Genomic DNA, 24,641 nt, shown 5'->3' with positions numbered 1-24,641 from the left:
CTCTCCGGCGACCTCCTCCTCCTCTCCGGCGACCTCCTCCTCCCTCCTCTCCTGATCCTCACGGTCTCTCCTCCCTCCTCCTCTACTTCCGGCCACATGTGGAGCTCCCCCGGCACAAAGAACGTACCAGATCCAGGTCGAGAACGAAATTTAAAAAAATTCAAGCAAAAAAAACGAGCGAAAAAACAAGCCAAAAAAATGAGCCAGATCTAGATCCAGATCCAAATTCAAAATTCAAAATAGCAATGGCGCACGGTGGGGGTTAGACGATGCGCCACTACTATTTTCCCGCCTTCAAAATTCAAAAAAAAAAGTTACCAGTGGCGCACCTGTAGCAATAGTAATGGCGCACTACAAGGTGTGCCACTGTTACCTGCAATACTAATGGCGCACCAGAGGTGCGCCATTAGTATTTGTTACTAGTGGTGTGGTAATAGTGGCACACCTATAATGCGCCATTAATGGCAAAAATAGGTGCGCCACTAACAGTCCTTTTTCTAGTAGTGGTAGATACATGGATCAACCCAACGTCATCTTCCTGACGACCTCAAGCGCTACACAAACAAGTCTTATAGAGTGCCCTGGCGCGTCCATGCACACCATCTAATCCAATGACCACCCCAGACTGCCTGACGACGAGCCGTGAGCACCAACCGGCATAGCAGACTCTCAGCACACACCGCATGCGCACACTGAAGAATCCACCACCACCATTTTCCTGATTGACATAGCTGTTTGAACAAGTGATGAAGCTGTATACTCTGTATTGTTACCATTTACTGCAGCTAAAGTGAACCGACGACAATGAAAACAGAGAAAAAAATTGCCACATGGTGTTGCCAATGAACACTACACCACTGCCATGAACCACACACACACACACCAGTAACAATCTGACACAACACAAAGATTGCACGATGATCAATCAGTGAGTACTCACGCCTACACCACGGCCTAAACCATTGTACTTGTGAAATATCACGGCAGGCGAACACGCGGATGAATAACTGAAACGTATCCTCTCCTCAGTGGAAGCTTGATGGCGCGGCCATCTTGGTGTCTTTCTCCTTGCCGCCGTCGTCGACGTTGGACACCGAGTAGTCCTCGTCCTTCACGGCCAGGAGCACCAGGACGGCCAGCAGCGGGTAGCTGACGGTGCACAGCCCCCAGTTGACGATCAGCTGCGACAGCAGGGATGTCTTGTGGGTGTCGACCTGCCATGCCACGGCTGCTCCTGCGCTCTGCACACCCTTGTAGAACCCAACGTATCTGCAACAGCAGAAGTTGAAAGTTTATTCAGACAGCTACTTGATATATTGACCAACACCGATTGCATACACTTTAGTTCAGAAGAGCAATTCTATTGACCAGCACCAACACCAAATGCATTATGCATGAGGATACAGCATGTTAAGGATGATGCATGAGACTGTTCAGACTTGAGAAAGTATTACTTACACACCAAGGCCTCTTCACACAGACTATGACACTAAGGACCATTTTAGTCTATTTCTTAGGACCAACCTACGAGAGCAACATTGTGAATTTATTCTAATATAAAAGAGAAGGAAAAGTTAGTTGGATAAGAATCTTTATCCATCACAGCCTATCAGGTATCAAATTTATTGGTGTAAGCACCAAACCTGAAAGATCACTCTTTCGTCTAAGGATGCCTAACCGCCGCACCGATCATTCATTCATTCATCAGCAGCAGCGGCAGATTTTTCTGATGCATTAAATTGGGCAAAGCTGGATAACACTAGGTTCCAGACAGCAAACAAGACTCTGACATCTAAATTCCAAATGGGGAAAAAGTGAGGCTGAAATGATGTTCCCCTTTTAATTAGATTTTGGAAAGGGGCAGCATTCACAAGTCAAGGCATGTGCAGCATATCTCATCCTTGTTGTCTTAACTAGTCAGTATCTGCCGTGATGGTCATCACACTTCAGTTGAGTGTAGTACTAGTATTTTACTACATGAAAAAGATGACCCCCTTTCCACAGGGATGAATGATGATTCAGATGGCATGTTTCATCATGCATTTTAAAATTGAACCTAGCCTAGCCGTGTAAAGTCCGTGGACTCTCCAAAGTTTATGGAGTTTCTTATTCTTTCTAGTGTGAAGCTTTTCTAAGCAGAGTCTGCTAGTATCAAAACAGAGTGAGAACCATGGGAAGAAGAAGTTCTTCTTCTGCAAACAGAACAGTGGCTTCAAGTTAATTTGAGCAATATATATATGTTTGACTGTTTGTTCTAAGCAAAGCATCCTATTGATTAATCCCAAACAATAACTTAACAGCTAACCAATTCAAACATACTAGTACTAGTATATCTTAAACAAGGTGAAGATTCAGCATTGGTACTAATTGAATTGGTCATAAATGGAGAGTCTATATGGAGAGTACCTGCTTAGGATCTGCGAGTCGTTTGCGAGTGCGCCGATGATCCAGTAGATGAGGCTCTGGAAGATGGCGTCCATGAGGCCGTAGCTGAAGTAGAGCAGGAAGGGCCCGGCGTAGCGGCGGCCCTCCTTGAAGTCGATCTTGTCGGGGAATTCGCCGTCGAGGTACCTGAGCTGGTTGGCGAGGCCGCCGGCCCAGATGGCGGTGCCGAGGAGGGCGACGGCGGCGACCCCCATGAGGCCCCGCTTCCTGCGGCTGGCGAAGCCGAAGTCGAGGAAGTATCCGATGCCGGCGGAGCCGATCATCTGCGCGCCCCAGTAGAAAACGTTGTTGAGGCCCTTGGTGCGGAGGGTGAAGAGGAGGCCATTGACGTTGTTAAACTGGTAGGTGTAGAAGAAGTTGCTGGCCCATGCGGCGGGCAGGATGAGCAGCATCCTCCAGTTGGTGAAGAGCTTGAGGATCTCCCACCCCTCGGTGGACACGGAGGAGTAGGTGACCCTGGTGGCGCGCGTGCCGTCGTCGCGGACGATCCTGGCGGGCGGCAGGACGAGGAAGGTGAGCGCGGCGCCGAGGAGCATGAAGCCGATGAAGGCCCCGTAGGTGGCGTCGTTGACGCTGCCGGCGTCGGTGCGGGCGTAGTTGAAGGAGAAGGGGAGGAGGCCGCCCAGCACGCCGCCCAGGTTGAAGAGGCACCAGAAGAGCGAGATGTAGCTGCCCCGGCGGTTGGGCGGCGGGTACGAGGTCATGATGGCGCCCTGCGCCGCCCAGAGCAGGCCCGCGCCGGCGCCGAGGAGCGCGCCGGCGATGATGGGGAACGTCTGGGACTTGCGGTGGTTGTAGTAGAGGAAGGAGGCGGCGTAGAGCGGGTAGGTGAGGGAGCCGAGGAGCAGCGTGAGGCGCGGGCCGAGCAGGTTGTGCGCGGCGCCGCCGAGGACGCCGAAGATGGCGAAGCAGGCGTAGAGCGCCGTGTTGGCGTTGTCGGCCGTGGTGTGGTCGAACTGCCCGCCGCCGCCCAGCCCGGACAGCGCGTTGAACATGCCCGGGCAGCAGAAGCACACCAGCCCGATCAGCGACACCTGGACCAGCGGCGAGTTGTACCGCAGGCCGGGGCCGGGCGGCGCCTCCGTCCCCTGCTCCTGCTCCTGCGGGGACCCGGCCTCCGGCAGCTCCGTCGACACGGCCATTTCGTCACTCTGAACGGGCGGGCCGGCGGAGGGGAGTGAGGACGGCAGGTGGGTGGGTGGAGACAAATCGGCGGAGACGAAGGCGAGGTGGAAGACGATCGGCGGAGGTGGCGGTATTTATAGATGGGATCTTGGTGGCTCCTCTGTTTGATTCTGTTGCCAAGGGGGAGAAAGAGACGGCGACATTGAGGACGAGCAGAGGGCGACATTTGGAGCATCATTAGTCAGTGATGATTGCATTTAATCAGTATATTTGGGAATTTAATTACTGCCCATTTATCAGTTCAGATATGTACATCGTCTTTAATGTGGATATTTATTTGAGGGAGTAATAAGCAAAGATTGTTACAGAGTTTTTCCTTTTTTTTTTGAAATTTTCGAAAATATGTTCGACGTGGCAAAAAAAAAGACCGTAATAGCTGGCGAACGTTCGTTGTGAGGGGTGGTATTGCGAACATTTTTGCTGACAGTTTTTTCAGAGACACATGACAATTTTTTTAGATACGCATGACGGTTTCTGGAAAGAAGACTGCGGCAAAAACAAGCAGAATTAGCCATCTCCTACCACCTAAAAATGCCTTAAGAAATTGTTCGCTTGTCACCCTCCTCCCAGGAAACGTTCGCTTGTTAGTATTTTTGAAAGAAAAGGGCCCCACTCAAATTTTGGATCTTTTTGTTTCCATTCATTCGTTTTGGAGCGGTGTAGGGGAGACAGACGAATTTTGAAGATAGAATTTGTGACATTTGGTTTGGAGCATCATCATCATCGCCAATTGGAATGCACACTGAATTAAATTTTGCGAGATATGGCATTCTATTTTCATAAGTTCTTATTACAAATCATCATGATCTCCATAACACATACGCGAGTTGGAAGGAGATTTGTGCACACACGAGATGAGCCGACAGAGATGAGAAGGGGTGAAAGATAGGAGAGTCGAATATGCCGATTTGAAGAATCACCAAACTACATATAGTAAACAATTATTAATTTTCATGAGGGATATTCCGGCATTTTAACAATGGTTGCTAGGTACTAAGGATTTCTTTTCTGTGGGACTTGGCAGTCCTTCCACTCAATTTGTTCAACACACAAGTGGGTATATATATGGCAGATACGGTATAATATAAGACACAAAGGCACAGAAGAGGATTTGTGGCTCTCGGGTGCCACGCACCCCTATATGAATATAGCATTAAAAACATATTGCAAATTTTAAAAAATTCTAAAATTTTGGAATATGAACCTGGGTGCCTGTTGTACACTCGTCTTCAACTTCGTGGGGAATGAGTGCCCGTGTTCATCTCAGTAAAAAGGACAAAAAAAATCGTATGTATAGAAAAAGATAATTGGATGTAATGTATGTCAGACCGGAACTCCAGTGCCATGGATACCACGGGCAACCATTCCCAGCGAAAATGAAACAAGTGTGCAATCAATGGTCACCTAGGTTTGATATCCTAAAATATCTGATTTTTGTGAAATTTTCTGATATTTTCTTAATGCTAGTTTCATATAGGGGTACGTGACACTCGGGTGCTCCAATGCATTTCCCACAAGGGCACACGACCTTATCCCTGTCAAAAGACTCATCCTACATTGATAAATATGACTTGGCAGTGGGGCCAGCAACAGCAAGATGAGCGTCCCAACATCCCCTTGTTCTTTCTTTGGAGGATCGATGTTCCTCCATCCAACATTGCTTGGTTGATTGCCACAAGGACGCAGGGCTGAGATTCTCGGTCCTGGGATTTTGGAATTTTGCTCGCAACTTGCAGCGCAGCTGCGTCCCTGTCCTTCCTAGTGAATCACCTTCGCCCGTTGTTTGGGGCATAGGACAAATACACCCAGCTAATCATAGATTCATAGGGAGGGGGTCATAATCCTGGCTAGCTTTCACCGTTAGCGGCAGCTAGCTGGTTAATCATGCAGGCTCACACGAGGCTAGCGGCCCCCTAGTAGAGTCCAAAATGGACCTTTCCTCTGTTTTACCATCTCCGTCTGAGAAAGTGACAAGATGTGGCATCTTAGTAGTTGTTGTTAACTGCAGAATGCTCCCACCATGAAACCTTTGATTTTCATTCTAAAAGGACACCTTCGATTTTCCGAAAAAATGACATTGCGATATTTCCTCCCTTTGCGAAAGTGGGGGCGATTTGGGGATGTGTTCGTAGGATCAGCAGAGTGCGAGTGTCCTCACTACTTAGTGGACTAGGAACACCAATTACCATTCAGCATGGATGGTGGGCTATCTCAAAAACAATGAACAAAGACTAGGAACACCAATTTTTAGGAGTGTCAGCTAGCTGGTTAATCATGCAGGCCAACACGAGGTTAGGAGCTCCCTAGAGTCTAGAATAGATCATTTTCTCCGTTTCACTACCTTTATCTCACAACACAAAACATTTTTAAGAGTCGTAATGATCGGAAGACGAATGCCACACATGACACCCTTGTTTTTCCTTGCGAAATACACATGACATTCGAGCCCCCCTCCAACTCACACATTAATGAAGTTCCAGGTATAGTTTTGGTCAAGTTTGAACCCATTTTTCCCTTTCAAAAGTCTTCATTACACGTGTAAAGATCAGTATCTATAGATTGTCTAAAATATACTCGTAAAGAAATATAAGAGCGTTACAGAGGGAGCACATTCATATATTCTGTTAGGTTTTATAGTTATATATCGTGGTAGAAAGTAATAGTCACATTTATGTGTGTGTTTTTTTGTTGCGGGGGCACATTTATGTTTTCTTGATTGTGTGGATGTGCAAAACACCATCTTTTTTGGAGACAAACACTTCAACTTCCCCTCTTTTTGGGGGATGGAAAGATATAAATGAGAAATTTTTGGCTGGCTATGACATGCCCGGATGAAGGCCCCGTTGGAGTTTTGCTCCTCAAAAGTCTTCACATGACCTCACGCCATGGACTCATGGTAGCTTGGTCCAGTCGATGCCGACGTTGCTCATGATGAATCATCTTTTTCTCCATGCCTAGATTCCAACACAAATTTCAGGTTCACCTCAACCTCTTCATTCCCCGGATTATGTGCGTGCGATCGAGACAGTTTTCACAAAAAAATGTTGCGATATTTCCGCGTATTGCCTTTGCATATATTCCAATCGAATTCATGGGTTCCTTTCCTATGATCCAAGGAGGCCCTCAGGGAAGTCCACCTGTCAGCGCGACGACGACGACGATGATGCGCCGGCTCTGTAGCAAGTGCCAGGTGTCCACGCTCCATGGCTTGCAAGGCGATGATGCAGGCAAGATAAATGAATAGCACAAGTCAACAGTAGCAGAGCTTTCTCCTCCCGTGGAGTGCATAGACAAACAATCTTTTGGAGATGGTGAGTTTTCAGATTAGACTTCGCGTGCAAGCGCCGGCGCTCCACACTTTTGTTTCAAGATCGCATCAGCTACTAAACGGCCGGTCAACAACTGACAAAAACACGCCGGCAGTTCACATTAACTAAATCCAAACGTACACTGCTTTTTTCCTTCAGTCAAATCACTAGTTTATCGGACGCCTGCAGTTCTCACCTCTTATCTGAGAATAGATATATACAAATAGCAAATCGTCACCAGGCAAGCACGGCGCACATACAATTATATCATATTCTGGTAAGAAAAATATCGTCGTAGCAGTTTTGCTGCTGCCATACCAGCGTGTCATGGGTTATACCGTGGCGCACGACGAGAGCGTGAGGGTAAGGGTTTATCATAGCAGGCTGGGCGTTTCACCAGTGGCCCTCTGTTTTCACAGGCATAGACCGTGTATCAGAATATGTACAATTATTGTGCTAAGAGATGTAAAAGTAAAAGGAAAGAAAAGAGTATTTCCGCCAGGCGCAATTCTAATTCCCTCAGGCTCCTGCGGAAGACGACGACAGCCTCCTCATAGCCTGCAAACAGGGCGAAACGGTCAAATGATTGCAACTCTCTTTTGTACAGGTAGTGCATCTTCATTAGAAGAAGATGCTGGTATTGCTTAGTCAAACGTGTCAAGAAACTAGCTACAGGCGAGGGTTCGGCGACTCAGCAAGATGACAAAGTTCGCAACGTAGCATCCTCCCGGACCTCTTCTCCCTTATCCATCAATCAACAAGACAAATGCTACTCTGCTCATTTTGCTTGTCAGTTTGTCTTTCTTTATTGTGCGCAGTGAACACAAATGGCGAAGATTCAGAAATTCAATCCCTTGCCACCTACGTACAAGCAATACCCTTTTGCTTATAAATGTCCTACCCTGGCTGCAACGGCAGGCTTAGTATAAAAGAACTTGCCGTCACTTGTTAATGTATTGAAAAGTGTGGGTGCTGCAACTTGGGCATTTAATTGGAAGGGTTGGGATATGCTAAATATGTGAGGACTGAAAAGCTTTCAGAACTTCAGTAATTGGGACTAGAAAATGATATGCAAGCAATCAGAAATCAGATAATGCAAGAATGTGCACCTCCTTCAGGAGAGCGGACATAGTCACAGAATATGAGAGGAGTCTCGTGTCTTAAGCATCAGGATTTACCTTAAGGAGGAAAACAACTTGCGAACTGCTTCAAAGATTTCATCTTCAGTTCCCGTTGCGTTTATCTGCATGGAGATCAACAAGTAGTCTTAGACACCCTAAAGGTCAAGTCTCGAAAATAAATAAGACATCCTACAGATCCTGAATATGAGTGATATACAGAATATGTTACTATGTTATATCCCTGATATGTACCCCTTCTGAAGAGATTAGCAATCTCTTCCAAGATGAGTGAATTACAGACACTCATCTAATATCAAATAAATAGGCAGATCTCTGATCTCACTCCCCTCCCCACAACATAGAAAAATGGTCTTACGGTTATATGAATTCAGAACACGAGGGAATCGCATCCTGGCTCTGCCTCTCTGTCCTATGATTCCCTGGAAACACTATCCTGCTATTTATACATTGGTAACCCATATGTTTGATGTTTCTGAAATATATATTGGCATTTGTAAAAGTTCAAGAAAATAAGCCAGGTATAGTTTAATGCTGCACATTAAGAAGCCTTTTAAATCAACTTCTAGAATAAAGGGTAGAGCTCTGTTTCCGTGTAAAGGAAATAGGAAAATGCACGTCAAAAAAGTAAAGGTACGGTTCATAAAAGAAAGGTACAAGAAGTGCTCCTGTCCAGGACACTCTGCGTAAAATAAATAGATTAATTACCTTGTGTGCCTTTCCCCTTGAAGAGTAGTACTCAACAACAGGAAGATTCAAACTCTCGAACACTTTTAGACGCTTCTTGATTGTCTCAATGTTATCATCAACTCGTCCCTAAGACGCATGCATGAGATAATCGAAAAAACAGAAACAAATAGAGAGATCAATTTAATGTGATATATTTTATTATTATTTTTAAAGGAAACTCCACTAGAGCATTAATCAACCTCCCATTATGATATGCACGAACTACACTGATGAGATTAGTGTTTCTTCTCTTCAATTTAAATGACATATGAAGAAGAAAATCATTTGTGGCAAACCACAAGGACTATCCTTTAGGAATGCTATATTTCATGTTAGTTAAGAGAGAGGGAGTAATAAGAAGATGATTGTCAAAGCCGAAAGTAACGGCTGGGAAATTAAGTCTTAGAAAAACACATATCGAGTAAGTTTCGAATAAGCATTGGGAAATGTACAATACTTATATAGTGTATATATATCTAGCACAATTTACTCCAGAGATAGTACAACGACCAACCTGGTTACGGCTTAGGAGACGTTTAACCATCTCATCCTCAGGACAGTCAAAGAAAAGCACAAGGTCTGGTTCAGTTCCAGTCTGAAATTTATTCATCAACATATCAGAACAGGACCATGCAATCTACATTTATCTGACTAGCAATTATTGAGCGGACAACAATGAAACATATCTTAGTTGGTATGCCAGTGTCTTCTTATTGCTTGACCACAGCACACACATTTTCTTTGATATAAATGCTTGTAGTAGTTGTTGAGTTGCAACCATACATCCACCATAGTGGGGCTAACATTAACTGTGGACTACTGCATAAAACCTAAAAGTGCATCACTCTAGAGCAGGACATAGTTATTGATTTGCTACTAAAAAAATACATGCATAAGAAACTGCTGATTGCATACTGTACACTGCCAGTTTTGGGCCAGCATATCGACGTAAAAAAAAAGTAAAGACAAGTGTGCATACACAAATGGTTACAGCCAAGAGCGCTACAAAACTTCAAGATTCGCCTGTTATTAGCCTTCCAAAAATTGAACAGAAACTGGTGAACATCATGGACTTATCCATCTCATCACATACCATTTCAATTAATAGAAAGTTCTGGACCAGTAATGCAAGCCAAACAGAGAACTTACTATTTTTTCAAAGGCGATTCTGTTTTCCTCACACCTTGGAAAACCATCGATAAGAACCCGTTTAGCAGTGCTTGATTCAATTGCTTTTCTGACCAGTTCAACGGTTATCTCTGATGGAACAATCCTCCCTTCCCTTATTATCTCCAGGATCCACTCCCTGGCAAATGCCATGAAACTGACAAATCAACTCACCGAACCATGCATGTGCGTGCGCGTCATTATAAGGTTATCAGAGGATTGAACGGAAAGAAGTATTACCCTTGATCAGTGCCAGCAGATATTTCATTCCGCAGAAGGTCACCAGCACTCACATGAGAAAATCCAAAATCCGAAGCGATCCTACTACATTGCGTTCCTTTCCCACTCCCAGGTCCCCCTACATGCAGGATCTTGATTAGTCGTGTGAACAACTGAAATTTGAGCGCCACAACACAATCCAACTTGAAACAGCACTGATTATCATTGATAGAAGTGATCCTCAATTTACTCTACACAGGTTATGCATGGAGTATGTAAATGTGAAACCAACCCTGCATTATTGGGGGAGTGCAGGTAGATTTTTTTTTTACCTAAGACGAAAGCGATTATAAATGTGAAACAGCACTGATTATCATTGAGGCAAGGGTTCCTCAGTTTACTCTACACAGATATGCATGGAATTTATAAATGCAAAACCAATGCTGCAAAATTACCTAAGACAAAAGCGATGAACGGCCTGTCACCATCGGTTCCCTACAGAATGAAAAGAGGGTACATCACCGATTATTCACATACAGTCTGCATACTTGTCACAAATAATAAGAATGCAGGTTTGGGAACGAACGTACAGCTAGGGATGTGAAGAGCCTGAGCAGATTCAGGGCCGGCGGTTTCTGCGAGGAGAACAGTCAGGCGGATGAGCATCTAGGAACGAGAGGAACGTATTGACCCCAATGGAGCGAGAGAGGCAAGCACGCCAGATCCGGTCCGGCCACGTTGTGCGCGCGTGCGAGGCGTTCGACGAAATGCGCAGAAGAAAAAGGAAAGGGGAACAGCGGGGTCACCTCGGCGTGGGTGGGGAGGATGAGGTGGTGCTGCTGCTGGATTGAGGAGGCGACGGCGGAGGAGCACGGGGATCGGAGGAGAAGGGAGCTCAGCCGCCGCCTCAGCATCCCGACGCCGATCGCTCTCGTCTTGCTTGCCGTGCAGGGCAGGACAGAGAAGCAAGGGAGGCTCGCCGCTCACCCACCCGCGGGAGGGGCCGAACGGCCGAGGTCGGCGACGGCGAGGCGGAGGGAGGGGCGGCGGCGAGCGGCCGTCGACTTGGCGTGGCGGGGAGCGGGGCCGGGACGGGGAGAGCTCGTTGTTTCTTTTCCTTTTCGGAGCTGCTTCTAATTGGTGAAAGGTGAAAATTGCCTTTTCCGCTTCGTGTGTTAGGCCGCGTGGAATATCTTGTGGAAGAAAGCGCTATCTTAAATGATAGACGTTTTACGATCATCAAGATGTTGAATCAAAAGAAAACATGATGTATTGTCAAAAGCATAAATTGGTATTTTTACCAATTTATTACTTCTTCATATTTGACTTTGATGGGTTTGGCTAACGTGGATTGATTGTGCCCGGATAGAAGATTCACTTTACATAGAGGATATCAGACCTTAACCATCGCCACACCCTCGATCTGAGGTTGCTTGCGACTGTTACCACCGGCTCTGGTTGCGATGGCTGTGGGCCTCATCTCCAGCAGGAGTGGAGGCCCTTCTAAAGTGTCGCGTGCATGTGGAGTTGGAACTCCAGGGCGGTTTTTGGGCGACGGTGCTGCTTGAGATGTGGTCAGCTGCATGGCTATAGACATGGCTGGCACGGGAGTATTGTGATGCGGATGCGAGCTACTGGGCTAGCCTCTCGAATAGGGCCATACATCCTTAGATGTAGTGGTCTAGCGGTTGACCACGTGAGGACGAGGAGGAGTCGTAAGAGATCCCCCGCTAGCGATGTGTCCTCCGTTGTGATGACTTCTGGTGAGGTGTCGTTGGAGTCGCCTTGCACACTAGAGTTGGGAGTGTATTGTCGTGCTTCGAGATGTGGCCAGCAAGATTTTAGCCTGCAAAAATGGCAGAAAAGGGCGAGCAACCTTGTCGATTGTCAAGGATGGTACTTGACCTTCCTGTAGATGGTTCTCGACATTGAATAAGCTGCGAACTAGGGGGTTCAGAGGGGGGGGGCAGTTTTCTCTTAGTTCACTTGATCATCTGAAGCATATGGCGCAGAGGAGTCTTTGATACTTTACAAAATGTCATTGATCAAATCAAAGCTAACGCTAGGCAATGGGAGGTGGCGAGCTTTGGTTGTTATTGTGTTCGGCTTGTAGGGGCTTTTTTGCCGTGTTAGCTGTTCTTGGGTTAGGTGTGTAGTTCGTTTTTCTATTTCTTTCTAAGTTGTTTCAGATTTGTCGTGTTGTTTATGTTGGAAATATGCCCTAGAGGCAATAATAAATGGTTATTATTATATTTCTTTGTTCATGATAATTGTCTATTGTTCATGCTATAATTGTATTGTCCGGAAATCGTAATACATGTGTGAATACATAGACCACAACGTGTCCCTATTAAGCCTCTAGTTGACTAGCTCGTTGATCAACAGATAGTCATGGTTTCCTGACTATGGACATTGGATGTCATTGATAACGGGATCACCTCATTAGGAGAATGATGTGATGGACAAGACCCAATCCTAAGCATAGCATAAAAGATCGTGTAGTTTCGTTTGCTAGAGCTTTTCCAATGTCAAGTATCTTTTCCTTAGACCATGAGATCGTGCAACTCCTGGATACCGTAGGAGTGCTTTGGGTGTGCCAAACGTCACAACGTAACTGGGTGACTATAAAGGTGCACTACGGGTATCTCCGAAAGTGTCTGTTGGGTTGGCACGGATCGAGACTGGGATTTGTCACTCCGTGTGACGGAGAGGTATCTCTGGGCCCACTCGGTAATGCATCATCATAATGAGCTCTATGTGACTAAGGCGTTAGTCACGGGATCATGCATTGCGGTACGAGTAAAGAGACTTGCCGGTAACGAGATTGAACAAGGTATTGGGATACCGACGATCGAATCTCGGGCAAGTAGCATACCGATTGACAAAGGGAATTGCATACGGGATTGATTGAATCCTCGACACCGTGGTTCATCCGATGAGATCATCGTGGAACATGTGGGAGCCAACATGGGTATCCAGATCCCGCTGTTGGTTATTTACCCGAGAGGCGTCTCGGTCATGTCTGCATGTCTCCCAAACCCGTAGGGTCTACACACTTAAGGTTCGGTGACGCTAGGGTTGTAGAGATATGTGTATGCGGAAACCCGAAAGTTGTTCGGAGTCCCGGATGAGATCCCGGACGTCACGAGAGGTTCCGGAATGGTCCGGAGGTGAAGAATTATATATAGGAAGTCAAGTTTCGGCCACCGGGAAAGTTTCGGGGGTTACCGGTATTGTACCGGGACCACCGGAAGGGTCCCGGGGGTCCAACGGGTGGGGCCACCTATCCCGGAGGGCCCTGTGGGCTGAAGTGGGAAGGGAACCAGCCCCTAGCGGGCTGGCCCCCCCCTGGGCCTCCCCCCATGCGCCTAGGGTTGCAAACCCTAGGGTGGGGGGGCTTCCCACTTGCCTTGGGGGGCAAGGCAACCCCTTGGCCGCCGCCCCACCCTAGATGGGGTTTGGCCGGCGCCCCCCCTCCCAGGGGGCCTATATAAAGGGGGGGAGGGAGGGCAGCAACATCTACAGCCTTGGGCGCCTCCCTCCTCCCCTGCAACACCTCTCTCTCTCTCGCAGAAGCTCGGCGAAGCCCTGCCGGAGACCCGCTACATCCATCACCACGCCGTCGTGCTACTGGATCTCCATCAACCTCTCCTTCCCCCCTTGCTGGACCAAGAAGGAGGAGATGTCGCTGCACCGTACGTGTGTTGAACGCGGAGGTGCCGTCCGTTCGGCACTCGGTCATCGGTGATTTGGATCACGGCGAGTACGACTCCGTCATCCACGTTCATTGGAACGCTTCCGCTCGCGATCTACAAGGGTATGTAGATGCACTCCTTTCCCCTCGTTGCTAGTATACTCCATAGATGCATCTTGGTGAGCGTAGGAAAATTTTAAAATTATGCTATGATTCCCAACAGTGGCATCATGAGCCAGGCCTATGCGTAGTTACTATGCACGAGTAGAACACAAAGCAGTTGTGGGCGTTGAGTTTGCCAATTCTTCTTGCCGCTACTAGTCGTTTCTTATTTCGGCGGCATTGTAGGATGAAGCGGCCCGGACCGACCTTACACGTACGCTTACGTGAGACAGGTTTCACCGATTGACATGCACTAGTTGCATAAGGTGGCTAGCGGGTGTCTGTCTCTCCTACTTTAGTCGGAACGGATTCGATGAAAAGGGTCCTTATGAAGGGTAAATGGAAATTGGCAAATCACGTTGTGGTCATACGTAGGTAAGAAAATGTTCTTGCTAGAAACCTACAAACCACGTAAAAACTTGCAACAACAATTAGAGGACGTCTAACTTGTTTTTGCAGCAAGTGCTATGTGATGTGATATGGCCAGAAGATGTGATGAATGATATATGTGATGTATGAGATTGATCATATTCTTGTAATAGGAATCACGACTTGCATGTCGATGAGAATGACAACCGGCAGGAGCCATAGGAGTTGTCTTTATTATTTTGTATGACCTGCGTGTCATTGAATAACGCCATGTAAATTACTTTACTTTGTTGCTAAACGCGTTAGCCATAGAAGTAGGAGTAATCGTTGGCGTGACGACTTCATGAAGACACAATGATGGAGATCATGATGATGGAGATCATGGTGTCATGCCGGTGACGAAGATGATCATGGTGCCCCGAAGATGGAGATCAAAGGAGCATGATGATATTGGCCATATCATGTCACTAATTGATTGCATGTGATGTTTATCATGTTTTTGCATCTTATTTGCTTAGAACGACGGTAGTAAGTAAGATGATCCCTTATAATAATTTCAAGAAAGTGTTCACCCTAACTGTGCACTGTTGCGAAGGTTCGTTGTTTCGAAGCACCACGTGATGATCGGGTGTGATAGATTCTAACGTTCGAATACAACGGGTGTTGACGAGCCTAGCATGTACAGACATGGCCTCGGAACACACGCAATACACTTAGGTTGACTTGACGAGCCTAGCATGTACAGACATGGCCTCGGAACACGGAGGACCGAAAGGTCGAGCATGATTCGTATAGAAGATACGATCAACATGGAGATGTTCACCGATCTTGACTAGTCCGTCTCACGTGATGATCGGACACGGCCTAGTTAAACTCGGATCATGTTTCACTTAGATGACGAGAGGGATGTCTATCTGAGTGGGAGTTCATTAAATAATTTGATTAGATGAACTTAATTATCATGAACTTAGTCTAAAATCTTTACACTATGTATTGTAGATCAAATGGCCAACGTTGTCCTCAATTTCAACGCGTTCCTAGAGAAAACCAAGCTGAAAGATGATGGCAGCAACTATACGGACTGGGTCCGGAACTTGAGGCTCATCCTCATAGTAGCCAAGAAAGATTATGTCTTAGAAGCACCGCTAGGTGATGCACCAATCCCTGAGAACCAAGACGTTATGAACGCTTGGCAGCAGCGTGCTGATGATTACTCCCTCGTTCAGTGCGGCATGCTTTACAGCTTAGAACCGGGTCTCCAAAAGCGTTTTGAGAAACATGGAGCATATGAGATGTTCGAGGAGCTGAAATTGGTTTTCCAAGCTCATGCCCGGGTCGAGAGATATGATGTCTCCGACAAGTTCTTCAGCTGTAAAATGGAGGAGAACAGTTCTGTTAGTGAGCACATACTCAGAATGTCTGGGTTGCACAACCGCTTGACTCAGCTGGGAGTTAATCTCCCGGATGACGCGGTCATTGACAGAATCCTTCAGTCGCTTCCACCAAGCTTCAAGAGCTTTGTGATGAACTACAATATGCAGGGGATGGAAAAGACCATTCCCGAGGTATATTCGATGCTGAAATCAGCGGAGGTGGAAATCAGAAAAGAACATCAAGTGTTGATGGTGAATAAAACCACTAAGTTCAAGAAGGGCAAGGGTAAGAAGAACTTCAAGAAGGACGGCAAGGGAGTTGCCGCGTCCGGTAAACCAGTTACTGGGAAGAAGTCAAAGAATGGACCCAAGCCCGAGACTGAGTGCTTTTATTGCAAGGGAAGTGGTCGCTGGAAGCGGAACTGCCCCAAATACTTAGCGGACAAGAAGAAGGCCGGCAACACCAAAGGTATATGTGATATACATGTAATTAATGTGTACCTTACCAGTACTCGTAGTAGCTCCTGGGTATTTGATACCGGTGCGGTTGCTCATATTTGTAACTCAAAACAGGAACTACGGAATAAACGGAGACTGGCGAAGGACGAGGTGACGATGCGCGTCGGGAATGGTTCCAAGGTCGATGTGATCGCCGTCGGCACGCTACCTCTGCATCTACCCACGGGATTAGTTTTAAACCTCAATAATTGTTATTTAGTGCCAGCTTTAAGCATGAACATTGTATCTGGATCTCGTTTAATTCGAGATGGCTACTCATTTAAATCCGAGAATAATGGTTGTTCTATTTATTTGAGAGATATGTTTTATGGTCATGCCCCGCTGGTCAATGGTTTATTTTTGATGAATCTCGAACGTGATGTTACACATGTTCATAGTGTGAATACCAAAAGATGTAAAGTTGATAACGATAGTCCCACATACTTGTGGCACTGCCGCCTTGGTCACATTGGTGTCAAGCGCATGAAGAAGCTCCATGCAGATGGACTTTTGGAGTCTCTTGATTACGAATCATTTGACACGTGCGAACCATGCCTCATGGGTAAGATGACCAAGACTCCGTTCTCCGGAACAATGGAGCGAGCAACCAACTTATTGGAAATCATACATACCGATGTGTGCGGTCCAATGAGTGTTGAGGCTCGCGGAGGATATCGTTATGTTCTCACTATCACTGATGATTTAAGTAGATATGGGTATGTATACCTAATGAAACACAAGTCTGAAACCTTTGAAAAGTTCAAGGAATTTCAGAGTGAAGTCGAGAATCAACGTGACAGGAAAATAAAATTCTTACGATCAGATCGTGGTGGAGAATATTTAAGTCACGAATTTGGTACACACTTAAGGAAATGTGGAATAGTTTCACAACTCACGCCGCCTGGAACACCTCAGAGAAATGGTGTGTCCGAACGTCGTAATCGCACTCTATTGGATATGGTGCGATCTATGATGTCTCTTACCGATTTACCGCTCTCATTTTGGGGTTATGCTTTAGAGACTGCCGCATTCACTTTAAATAGGGCTCCGTCGAAATCCGTTGAGACGACACCGTATGAATTATGGTTTGGGAAGAAACCTAAGCTGTCGTTTCTAAAAGTTTGGGGATGCGATGCTTATGTCAAGAAACTTCAACCTGAAAAGCTCGAACCCAAGTCGGAAAAATGCGTCTTCATAGGATACCCTAAGGAAACTATTGGGTATACCTTCTACCTCAGATCCGAAGGCAAGATCTTCGTTGCCAAGAACGGGTCCTTTCTGGAGAAGGAGTTTCTCTCGAAAGAATTGAGTGGGAGGAAAGTGGAACTTGATGAGGTGATAGTCACCCCTTCCGAACAGGAGAGTAGCGCAGCGCGGGAAAATGTTCCTGTGGTGCCTACACCGACTGGGGAGGAAGTTAATGATGATTATCATGAAGCTTCAGATCAAGTTACTGAACTTCGTAGGTCCACAAGGACACGTTCCGCTCCAGAGTGGTACGGCAACCCTGTCCTGGAAATCATGTTGTTAGACAACGGTGAACCTTCGAACTATGAAGAAGCGATGGCGGGCCCGGATTTCGACAAATGGCTAGAAGCCATGAAATCCGAGATAGAATCCATGTATGAAAACAAAGTATGGACTTTGACTGACTTGCCCGATGAGCGGCGAGCCATAGAAAACAAATGGATCTTTAAGAAGAAGACGGACGCAGATGGTAATGTGACCATCTACAAAGCTCGACTTGTCGCTAAGGGTTATCGACAAGTTCAAGGGGTTGACTACGATGAGACTTTCTCACCCGTAGCGAAGCTGAAGTCCGTCCGAATCATGTTAGCAATTGCCGCATACTATGATTATGAAATATGGCAGATGGACGTCAAAACGGCATTCCTTAACGGCTTCCTTAAGGAAGAGTTGTATATGATACAGCCGGAAGGTTTTGTCGATCCTAAGAATGCTAACAAAGTATGCAAGCTCCAGCGCTCAATCTATGGGCTGGTGCAAGCATCTCGGAGTTGGAACATTCGCTTTGATGAGATGATCAAAGCGTTTGGGTTTACACAGACTTATGGAGAAGCCTGTGTTTACAAGAAAGTGAGTGGGAGCTCTGTAGCATTTCTCATATTATATGTGGATGACATATTATTGATGGGAAATGATATAGAATTCTTGGAAAGTATAAAGGCCTATTTGAATAAGTGTTTTTCAATGAAGGACCTTGGAGAAGCTGCTTATATATTAGGCATCAAGATCTATAGAGATAGATCAAGACGCCTCATTGGTCTTTCACAGAGTACATACCTTGACAAGATATTGAAGAAGTTCAGTATGGATCAGTCCAAGAAGGGATTCTTGCCTGTATTGCAAGGTGTGCAATTGAGCAAGGCTCAATGCCCGACCACGGCAGAAGATATAGAAAAGATGAGTGTCATCCCCTATGCCTCGGCCATAGGGTCTATTATGTATGCCATGCTGTGTACCAGACCTGATGTAAACCTTGCCGTAAGTTTGGTAGGAAGGTACCAAAGTAATCCCGGCATGGAACACTGGACAGCGGTCAAGAATATCCTGAAGTACCTGAAGAGGACTAAGGATATGTTTCTTGTTTATGGAGGTGACGAAGAGCTCGTCGTAAAGGGTTACGTCGACGCTAGCTTCGACACAGATCTGGATGACTCGAAGTCACAAACCGGATACGTGTATATTTTGAATGGAGGAGCAGTAAGCTGGTGCAGTTGCAAGCAAAGTGTCGTGGCGGGATCTACATGTGAAGCGGAGTACATGGCAGCCTCGGAGGCAGCACAGGAAGCAGTCTGGATGAAGGAGTTCATTACCGACCTAGGGGTGATTCCCAATGCGTCGGGCCCGATGACTCTCTTCTGTGACAACACTGGAGCTATTGCCCTTGCGAAGGAGCCCAGGTTTCACAGGAAGACCAGGCATATCAAGCGTCGCTTCAACTCCATTCATGAAAGTGTTCAAAATGGAGACATAGATATTTGTAAAGTACATACGGACCTGAATGTAGCAGATCCGTTGACTAAACCTCTCCCTAGGGCAAAACATGATCAACACCAGGACGCAATGGGTGTTCGATTCATCACAATGTAACTAGATTATTGACTCTAGTGCAAGTGGGAGACTGTTGGAAATATGCCCTAGAGGCAATAATAAATGGTTATTATTATATTGCTTTGTTCATGATAATTGTCTATTGTTCATGCTATAATTGTATTGTCCGGAAATCGTAATACATGTGTGAATACATAGACCACAACGTGTCCCTAGTAAGCCTCTAGTTGACTAGCTCGTTGATCAACAGATAGTCATGGTTTCCTGACTATGGACATTGGATGTCATTGATAACGGGATCACATCATTAGGAGAATGATGTGATGGACAAGACCCAATCCTAAGCATAGCATAAAAGATCGTGTAGTTTCGTTTGCTAGAGCTTTTCCAATGTCAAGTATCTTTTCCTTAGACCATGAGATCGTGCAACTCCCGGATACCGTAGGAGTGCTTTGGGTGTGCCAAACGTCACAACGTAACTGGGTGACTATAAAGATGCACTACGGGTATCTCCGAAAGTGTCTGTTGGGTTGGCACGGATCGAGACTGGGATTTGTCACTCCGTGTGACGGAGAGGTATCTCTGGGCCCACTCGATAATGCATCATCATAATGAGCTCTATGTGACTAAGGCGTTAGTCACGGGATCATGCATTGCGGTACGAGTAAAGAGACTTGCCGGTAACGAGATTGAACAAGGTATTGGGATACCGACGATCGAATCTCGGGCAAGTAGCATACCGATTGACAAAGGGAATTGCATACGGGATTGATTGAATCCTCGACACCGTGGTTCATCCGATGAGATCATCGTGGAACATGTGGGAGCCAACATGGGTATCCAGATCCCGCTATTGGTTATTGACCCGAGAGGCGTCTCGGTCATGTCTGCATGTCTCCCGAACCCGTAGGGTCTACACACTTAAGGTTCGGTGACGCTAGGGTTGTAGAGATATGTGTATGCGGAAACCCGAAAGTTTTTCGGAGTCCCGGATGAGATCCCGGACGTCACGAGAGGTTCCGGAATGGTCCGGAGGTGAAGAATTATATATAGGAAGTCAAGTTTCGGCCACCGGGAAAGTTTCGGGGGTTACCGGTATTGTACCGGGACCACCGGAAGGGTCCCGGGGGTCCAACGGGTGGGGCCACCTATCCCGGAGGGCCCTGTGGGCTGAAGTGGGAAGGGAACCAGCCCCTAGTGGGCTGGGCGCCCCCCCATGGGCCTCCCCCCATGCGCCTAGGGTTGCAAACCCTAGGGTGGGGGGGGCTTCCCACTTGCCTTGGGGGGCAAGGCAACCCCTTGGCCGCCGCCCCACCCTAGATGGGGTTTGGCCGGCGCCCCCCCTCCCAGGGGGCCTATATAAAGGCGGGGGAGGGAGGGCAGCAACATCTACAGCCTTGGGCGCCTCCCTCCTCCCCTGCAACACCTCTCTCTCTCTCTCGCAGAAGCTCGGCGAAGCCCTGCCGGAGACCCGCTACATCCACCACCACGCCGTCGTGCTGCTGGATCTCCATCAACCTCTCCTTCCCCCTTGCTGGATCAAGAAGGAGGAGACGTCGCTGCACCGTACGTGTGTTGAACGCGGAGGTGCCGTCCGTTCGGCACTCGGTCATCGGTGATTTGGATCACGGCGAGTACGACTCCGTCATCCACGTTCATTGGAACGCTTCCGCTCGCGATCTACAAGGGTATGTAGATGCACTCCTTTCCCCTCGTTGCTAGTATACTCCATAGATGCATCTTGGTGAGCGTAGGAAAATTTTAAAATTATGCTACGATTCCCAACAGTTTATCCCTCTTTCTTTAATATAATACATGCATCTTTCATGCATGCTTAAAAAAATGCAGATCCGAATGTCATTTGTCGTGCTGCTCGTGCTTACCAAAAGGCCCAACTCTCTTTTCAAGTGTGCGGTTTCGTGGGCTGGTCATTGCAAGGGCTATCTCGCCAAAATCACTAATTGAGGAGTACTCATTTCAAAATATCACTCCCACTTTCTCAGGTTGTGACAAGTGGCGCGCTGCCATGTGCGCCACTTATCGCAACCTGGGAGTTTTCCCCTTTTTCGTAGATCTATTTATTCAAAATGTTTTATCTCTTAAACCGTGCGTCCAAATCTCGAACCATTTTCACCCTTGGATTCCTCACATCAAGATCTTCAAAATTAGATTCCATGGTGATAGGTTTTGATGAACTTTTCACAAAAAAAGGAAAAAAATCCAGAAGAAAAAAACAAACCGGGAGCACGTTTTTGCCTTTCCGAAAGCGGTTTCCGGGAGGCACAACCATGCCTCTCCCAGAAGCAAATTCGTGCCTCTTGCAGAAGCAAATCCATGCCTCTCGCGGAAGCAAAACCGTACCTCTTGTGAAAGAAAAAAGAGAGGAGAAAACATGTTTTTTTTCTTTTCCGAGAGGCACGGCCGTGCCTCTCGCGGAAGTAAAACCGTACCTCTCACGAAGAAAAAAAAAGAAGAGAAAACTTTTTTTGTTTCCAAGAGGCACAGTCGTGCCTCTCGTGAAAGCAAAACCGTGCCTCTCACGAAAGAACAAAAAAGCTCTTTTTTTTCATTTTCGAGAGGCACGGTCGTGCCTCTCGTGGAAGAAAAGCCGTGCCTCTCACGAAAAAAATGCATATTTTTTTCATTTCCGAGAGGCACGGCCGTGACACTCGTGGGAGCAAATCCGTGCCTCACGGAACAAAAAAAAGTACATTTTTTGTGCAATTTTTTAAAAATATTTTTTGTCGAAAAGCTAAGAAAGACCGGCGAATTTGTTTTTCAAGAAAAGCCGAATAAACCATCTAAACAGCCGAAAGCGTGTGCAGGAAAAAAATCCGAAGGGAAGGCCCAGAGCACGACACGTGACGGCGGCTGAAAGCGCGTCAACCCCCAAGTTAGGAGGCTCCCGAAGGAGTGCTCGTCAACTAGTTGCCCTCCTATCTTGCTTATTGCACACACGGATCTAGTGGGCCTCTGACGCTGGGGCGCTCATGTCTTAGTGGGCCTACCCATGAAACTAGATTTCAGTTGGTTCTACGGACCGGTACTGATTGGCTTACACCTTTCATGCGGATTTTTATTTTTTCTATTTCTTTTTTTTTCAGTTTACGCTTTTTCCTTTTTGTATTTTTAATACATGACTGCTTTTATCTAATACATGTTGTATATTTTTCACATACACACACTAATTTTTTTAATCCAAGTTAAACATATTTCAAATATATGTTTTTGAATATATTTTGAATAAAAGTTAAACGTTTATCAAATACCCATTGACCATTTTTTGAATGGTACATAATAGTTTTTAAAAATTAACCGATTTTGTACATTTGTATTCGATTTTTCAAATGCATGTCTGAATATTTTTTAGTAGATTTTAACTATTTTTAAATATTCATTAAAGCATTTCTAAAATGTTGCCGACATTTTTTTAATGGTATGAACATTTTCTAAAATATATATGAATATTTTTGTACACTGCATGAATATTTCCTAAATGCGAGATGAATGCTTTAAAAATTATAAGTCATATGTTTTGAGTAATATGTATTATTTTTCTGAAAATTTAGGAAAATTAAAAAAAGAAACAAATGAACCGAGTGAATAAGTGAAGAAACATGCTACTGGGTTGGCCCACTAGGGATTTAGTTCAGGCGACACGGGAATAGAATTGCAACAACCTGGTGAATCCATTTGAATTTGCTGGGAGCTCGTATTCCAGGCCCGCGATTTGTGTTGCCCGCAGCAAGACAAAATAAGCACTCCAGCCTGGCTCTTCCAAAATAGGCCAGCCCTGCGTGGGAGGAGCGCTCGCAAGCTAGCACATGTCATGTTATTTTTTTTCTTTTATTACTTTCAATTATATTTTTGCAATGGGAAAGTATTTTACTTAAATATTAAATTACATCCATAGAGCGTTTAAAAGATCCGCATGAGGTATTAAGAAGATGCTTGTGCAACTTTTCAAAAATGTTGATAGCATTCAAGCAAATTTTCAGTACATTTAGAAAATGTTTGTGAATTTCAAAAATTTGTTTGTCATGTTCAATGCTTTTAACACAATAGGAAAATTATTGAGTAATTTAGGAAAAAAATGTATCATACCAAACAATATAAATGTTCATGCGTTTCAAAAATATGTTCATGACATTTTTTATAAAAAAAATTATCAAATAAAAAATTGTTTTCATAATTTTAAATAAGTTTTGAACCATTCAAATAAATATGCATGTAATTTAATAGAAAAGGTCATGTATTTCAAATATATATTAAAAATGTCAATACAATGTAAAACTTTGTTCATGTAATTTTTTGAAGTTTCCCCCATTCAAATAAATGTTCTTTTTTTAAAAAATGTTTAACATGTTTTAAAAAAAGGCTCAAACATGTGTATGAAAATTTATATGCGTATGAAAATGTAAAACTTGTATCAAAAAAATTTGAGAAAGGTTCAACATGTATCACAAAAAAAATTATGCGTATGAAAATGTAAAAATTGTATTAAAAAAGCAGGCATTTATTTGAAAAGAAAAATTAAAACAAAAGAAAAAGAGATAGAAGAAACCAGAGTAGACCAATAAAGATACCGTAAAAAATAAACCTGCATTGAAGGCTCTAAAGCGTGTCTATGGTACCTCCCAGAACCACTTTAATTGACTGGCCCAGTAAGGCGAGCGTGCCCTCAACGCCAGAGGCGAGGTGGAGCTATGTCTCGCAACGCGTATTCTGCAGGCTTAGTGGCAAATTGTCACTGAAACGCACAAGCTTACTAGATATAGGCCGGCCCAACTATCTACGGTGTTCCATGTTACAGCTCGCTTGCATGGAAAATCGGTATATCTTGCTCGGTAAAAAATCGGTCATGTTGGAATGAGGAAAAGGCGCTAGAGAAACCAGCAGCACGTGGCTCGGGGGAAAAACCGGTTATGAATTTTTTTCACTATTTCAAATGAATCTTCATAGATTTATATTTTTTTCGGATTTATAGAAAACTGTTTATGAAATTCAAATTATTCACAAAATGTAACAATATTAATGAATGTAAAAACATATTAATGGATTTTAAATTATTCACAAATAAAAAAATCTTTGTTGGTTTTTGAAAAATCATGAATTTTAAAATTGTACATGGGTTATAAAATGAAATAGAAAAAGCCAAAGAAAACCAGACATAAAGGAAGAAAAGAAAGAATACACAAACAAAAAAAAACATGAAAACCCCATCGGATTAAAAAGTTGTAAAAAAATGGTGAGGGGATGTTGTATGTAAGCTAGGTGA

General features: G+C 45.2%; 2 protein-coding genes across 4 annotated transcripts; both read right to left on the bottom strand.

Moving 5' to 3' along the window:
* Nucleotides 1–762: 762 nt before the first annotated feature.
* Nucleotides 763–3,763, bottom strand: LOC123051112 (UNC93-like protein 1). The gene is made up of 2 exons (XM_044473895.1): nt 2,407–3,763; nt 763–1,269 (listed from the first exon to the last, which is right to left on the bottom strand). Exons 1-2 carry the CDS (start codon nt 3,585–3,587, stop codon nt 1,026–1,028), a joined length of 1,425 nt encoding a protein of 474 aa, XP_044329830.1. The 5' UTR covers nt 3,588–3,763; the 3' UTR covers nt 763–1,025.
* A 3,445-nt stretch (nt 3,764–7,208) lies between these two features.
* Nucleotides 7,209–11,365, bottom strand: LOC123051111 (UMP-CMP kinase 2). 3 transcript variants are annotated; one of them, XM_044473893.1, is made up of 9 exons: nt 10,999–11,363; nt 10,783–10,827; nt 10,648–10,687; nt 10,214–10,331; nt 9,956–10,112; nt 9,321–9,401; nt 8,786–8,893; nt 8,117–8,181; nt 7,209–7,496 (listed from the first exon to the last, which is right to left on the bottom strand). In XM_044473893.1, the coding sequence occupies exons 1-9, from the start codon at nt 11,104–11,106 to the stop codon at nt 7,490–7,492; spliced, it is 729 nt and encodes a 242-aa protein (XP_044329828.1). In that variant the 5' UTR covers nt 11,107–11,363; the 3' UTR covers nt 7,209–7,489. The 3 variants fall into 3 exon arrangements, 2 of the variants coding, with proteins under 2 accessions (XP_044329828.1, XP_044329829.1); XM_044473894.1 differs by lacking the exon at nt 7,209–7,496 and having other exon boundaries at nt 8,113–8,181; nt 10,999–11,365; XR_006423946.1 differs by lacking the exons at nt 7,209–7,496; nt 8,117–8,181 and adding an exon at nt 9,493–9,636 and having other exon boundaries at nt 10,999–11,365.
* Nucleotides 11,366–24,641: the final 13,276 nt, after the last annotated feature.

Source organism: Triticum aestivum, chromosome 2D (genome assembly GCF_018294505.1).
Source record: "Triticum aestivum cultivar Chinese Spring chromosome 2D, IWGSC CS RefSeq v2.1, whole genome shotgun sequence".
NCBI classification, from domain to species: Eukaryota; Viridiplantae; Streptophyta; class Magnoliopsida; order Poales; family Poaceae; genus Triticum; species Triticum aestivum.
This window is presented reverse-complemented; position numbering and strand designations above follow the sequence as displayed.

Excerpts from the sequence above, each read along its gene's own strand:
- LOC123051112 (XM_044473895.1), bottom strand. The coding sequence starts at position 3,587 with ATGGCCGTGTCGACGGAGCTGCCGGAGGCCGGGTCCCCGCAGGAGCAG. Across the intron at positions 1,270-2,406 it reads GACTCGCAGATCCTAAGCAG|ATACGTTGGGTTCTACAAGG; the intron begins GTACTCTCCATA and ends CTGCTGTTGCAG.
- LOC123051111 (XM_044473893.1), bottom strand. The coding sequence starts at position 11,106 with ATGCTGAGGCGGCGGCTGAGCTCCCTTCTCCTCCGATCCCCGTGCTCC. Across the intron at positions 10,828-10,998 it reads TCCTCCCCACCCACGCCGAG|AAACCGCCGGCCCTGAATCT; the intron begins GTGACCCCGCTG and ends TTCTCCTCGCAG. Across the intron at positions 8,894-9,320 it reads GTCTCCTAAGCCGTAACCAG|GGACGAGTTGATGATAACAT; the intron begins GTTGGTCGTTGT and ends CATGCGTCTTAG.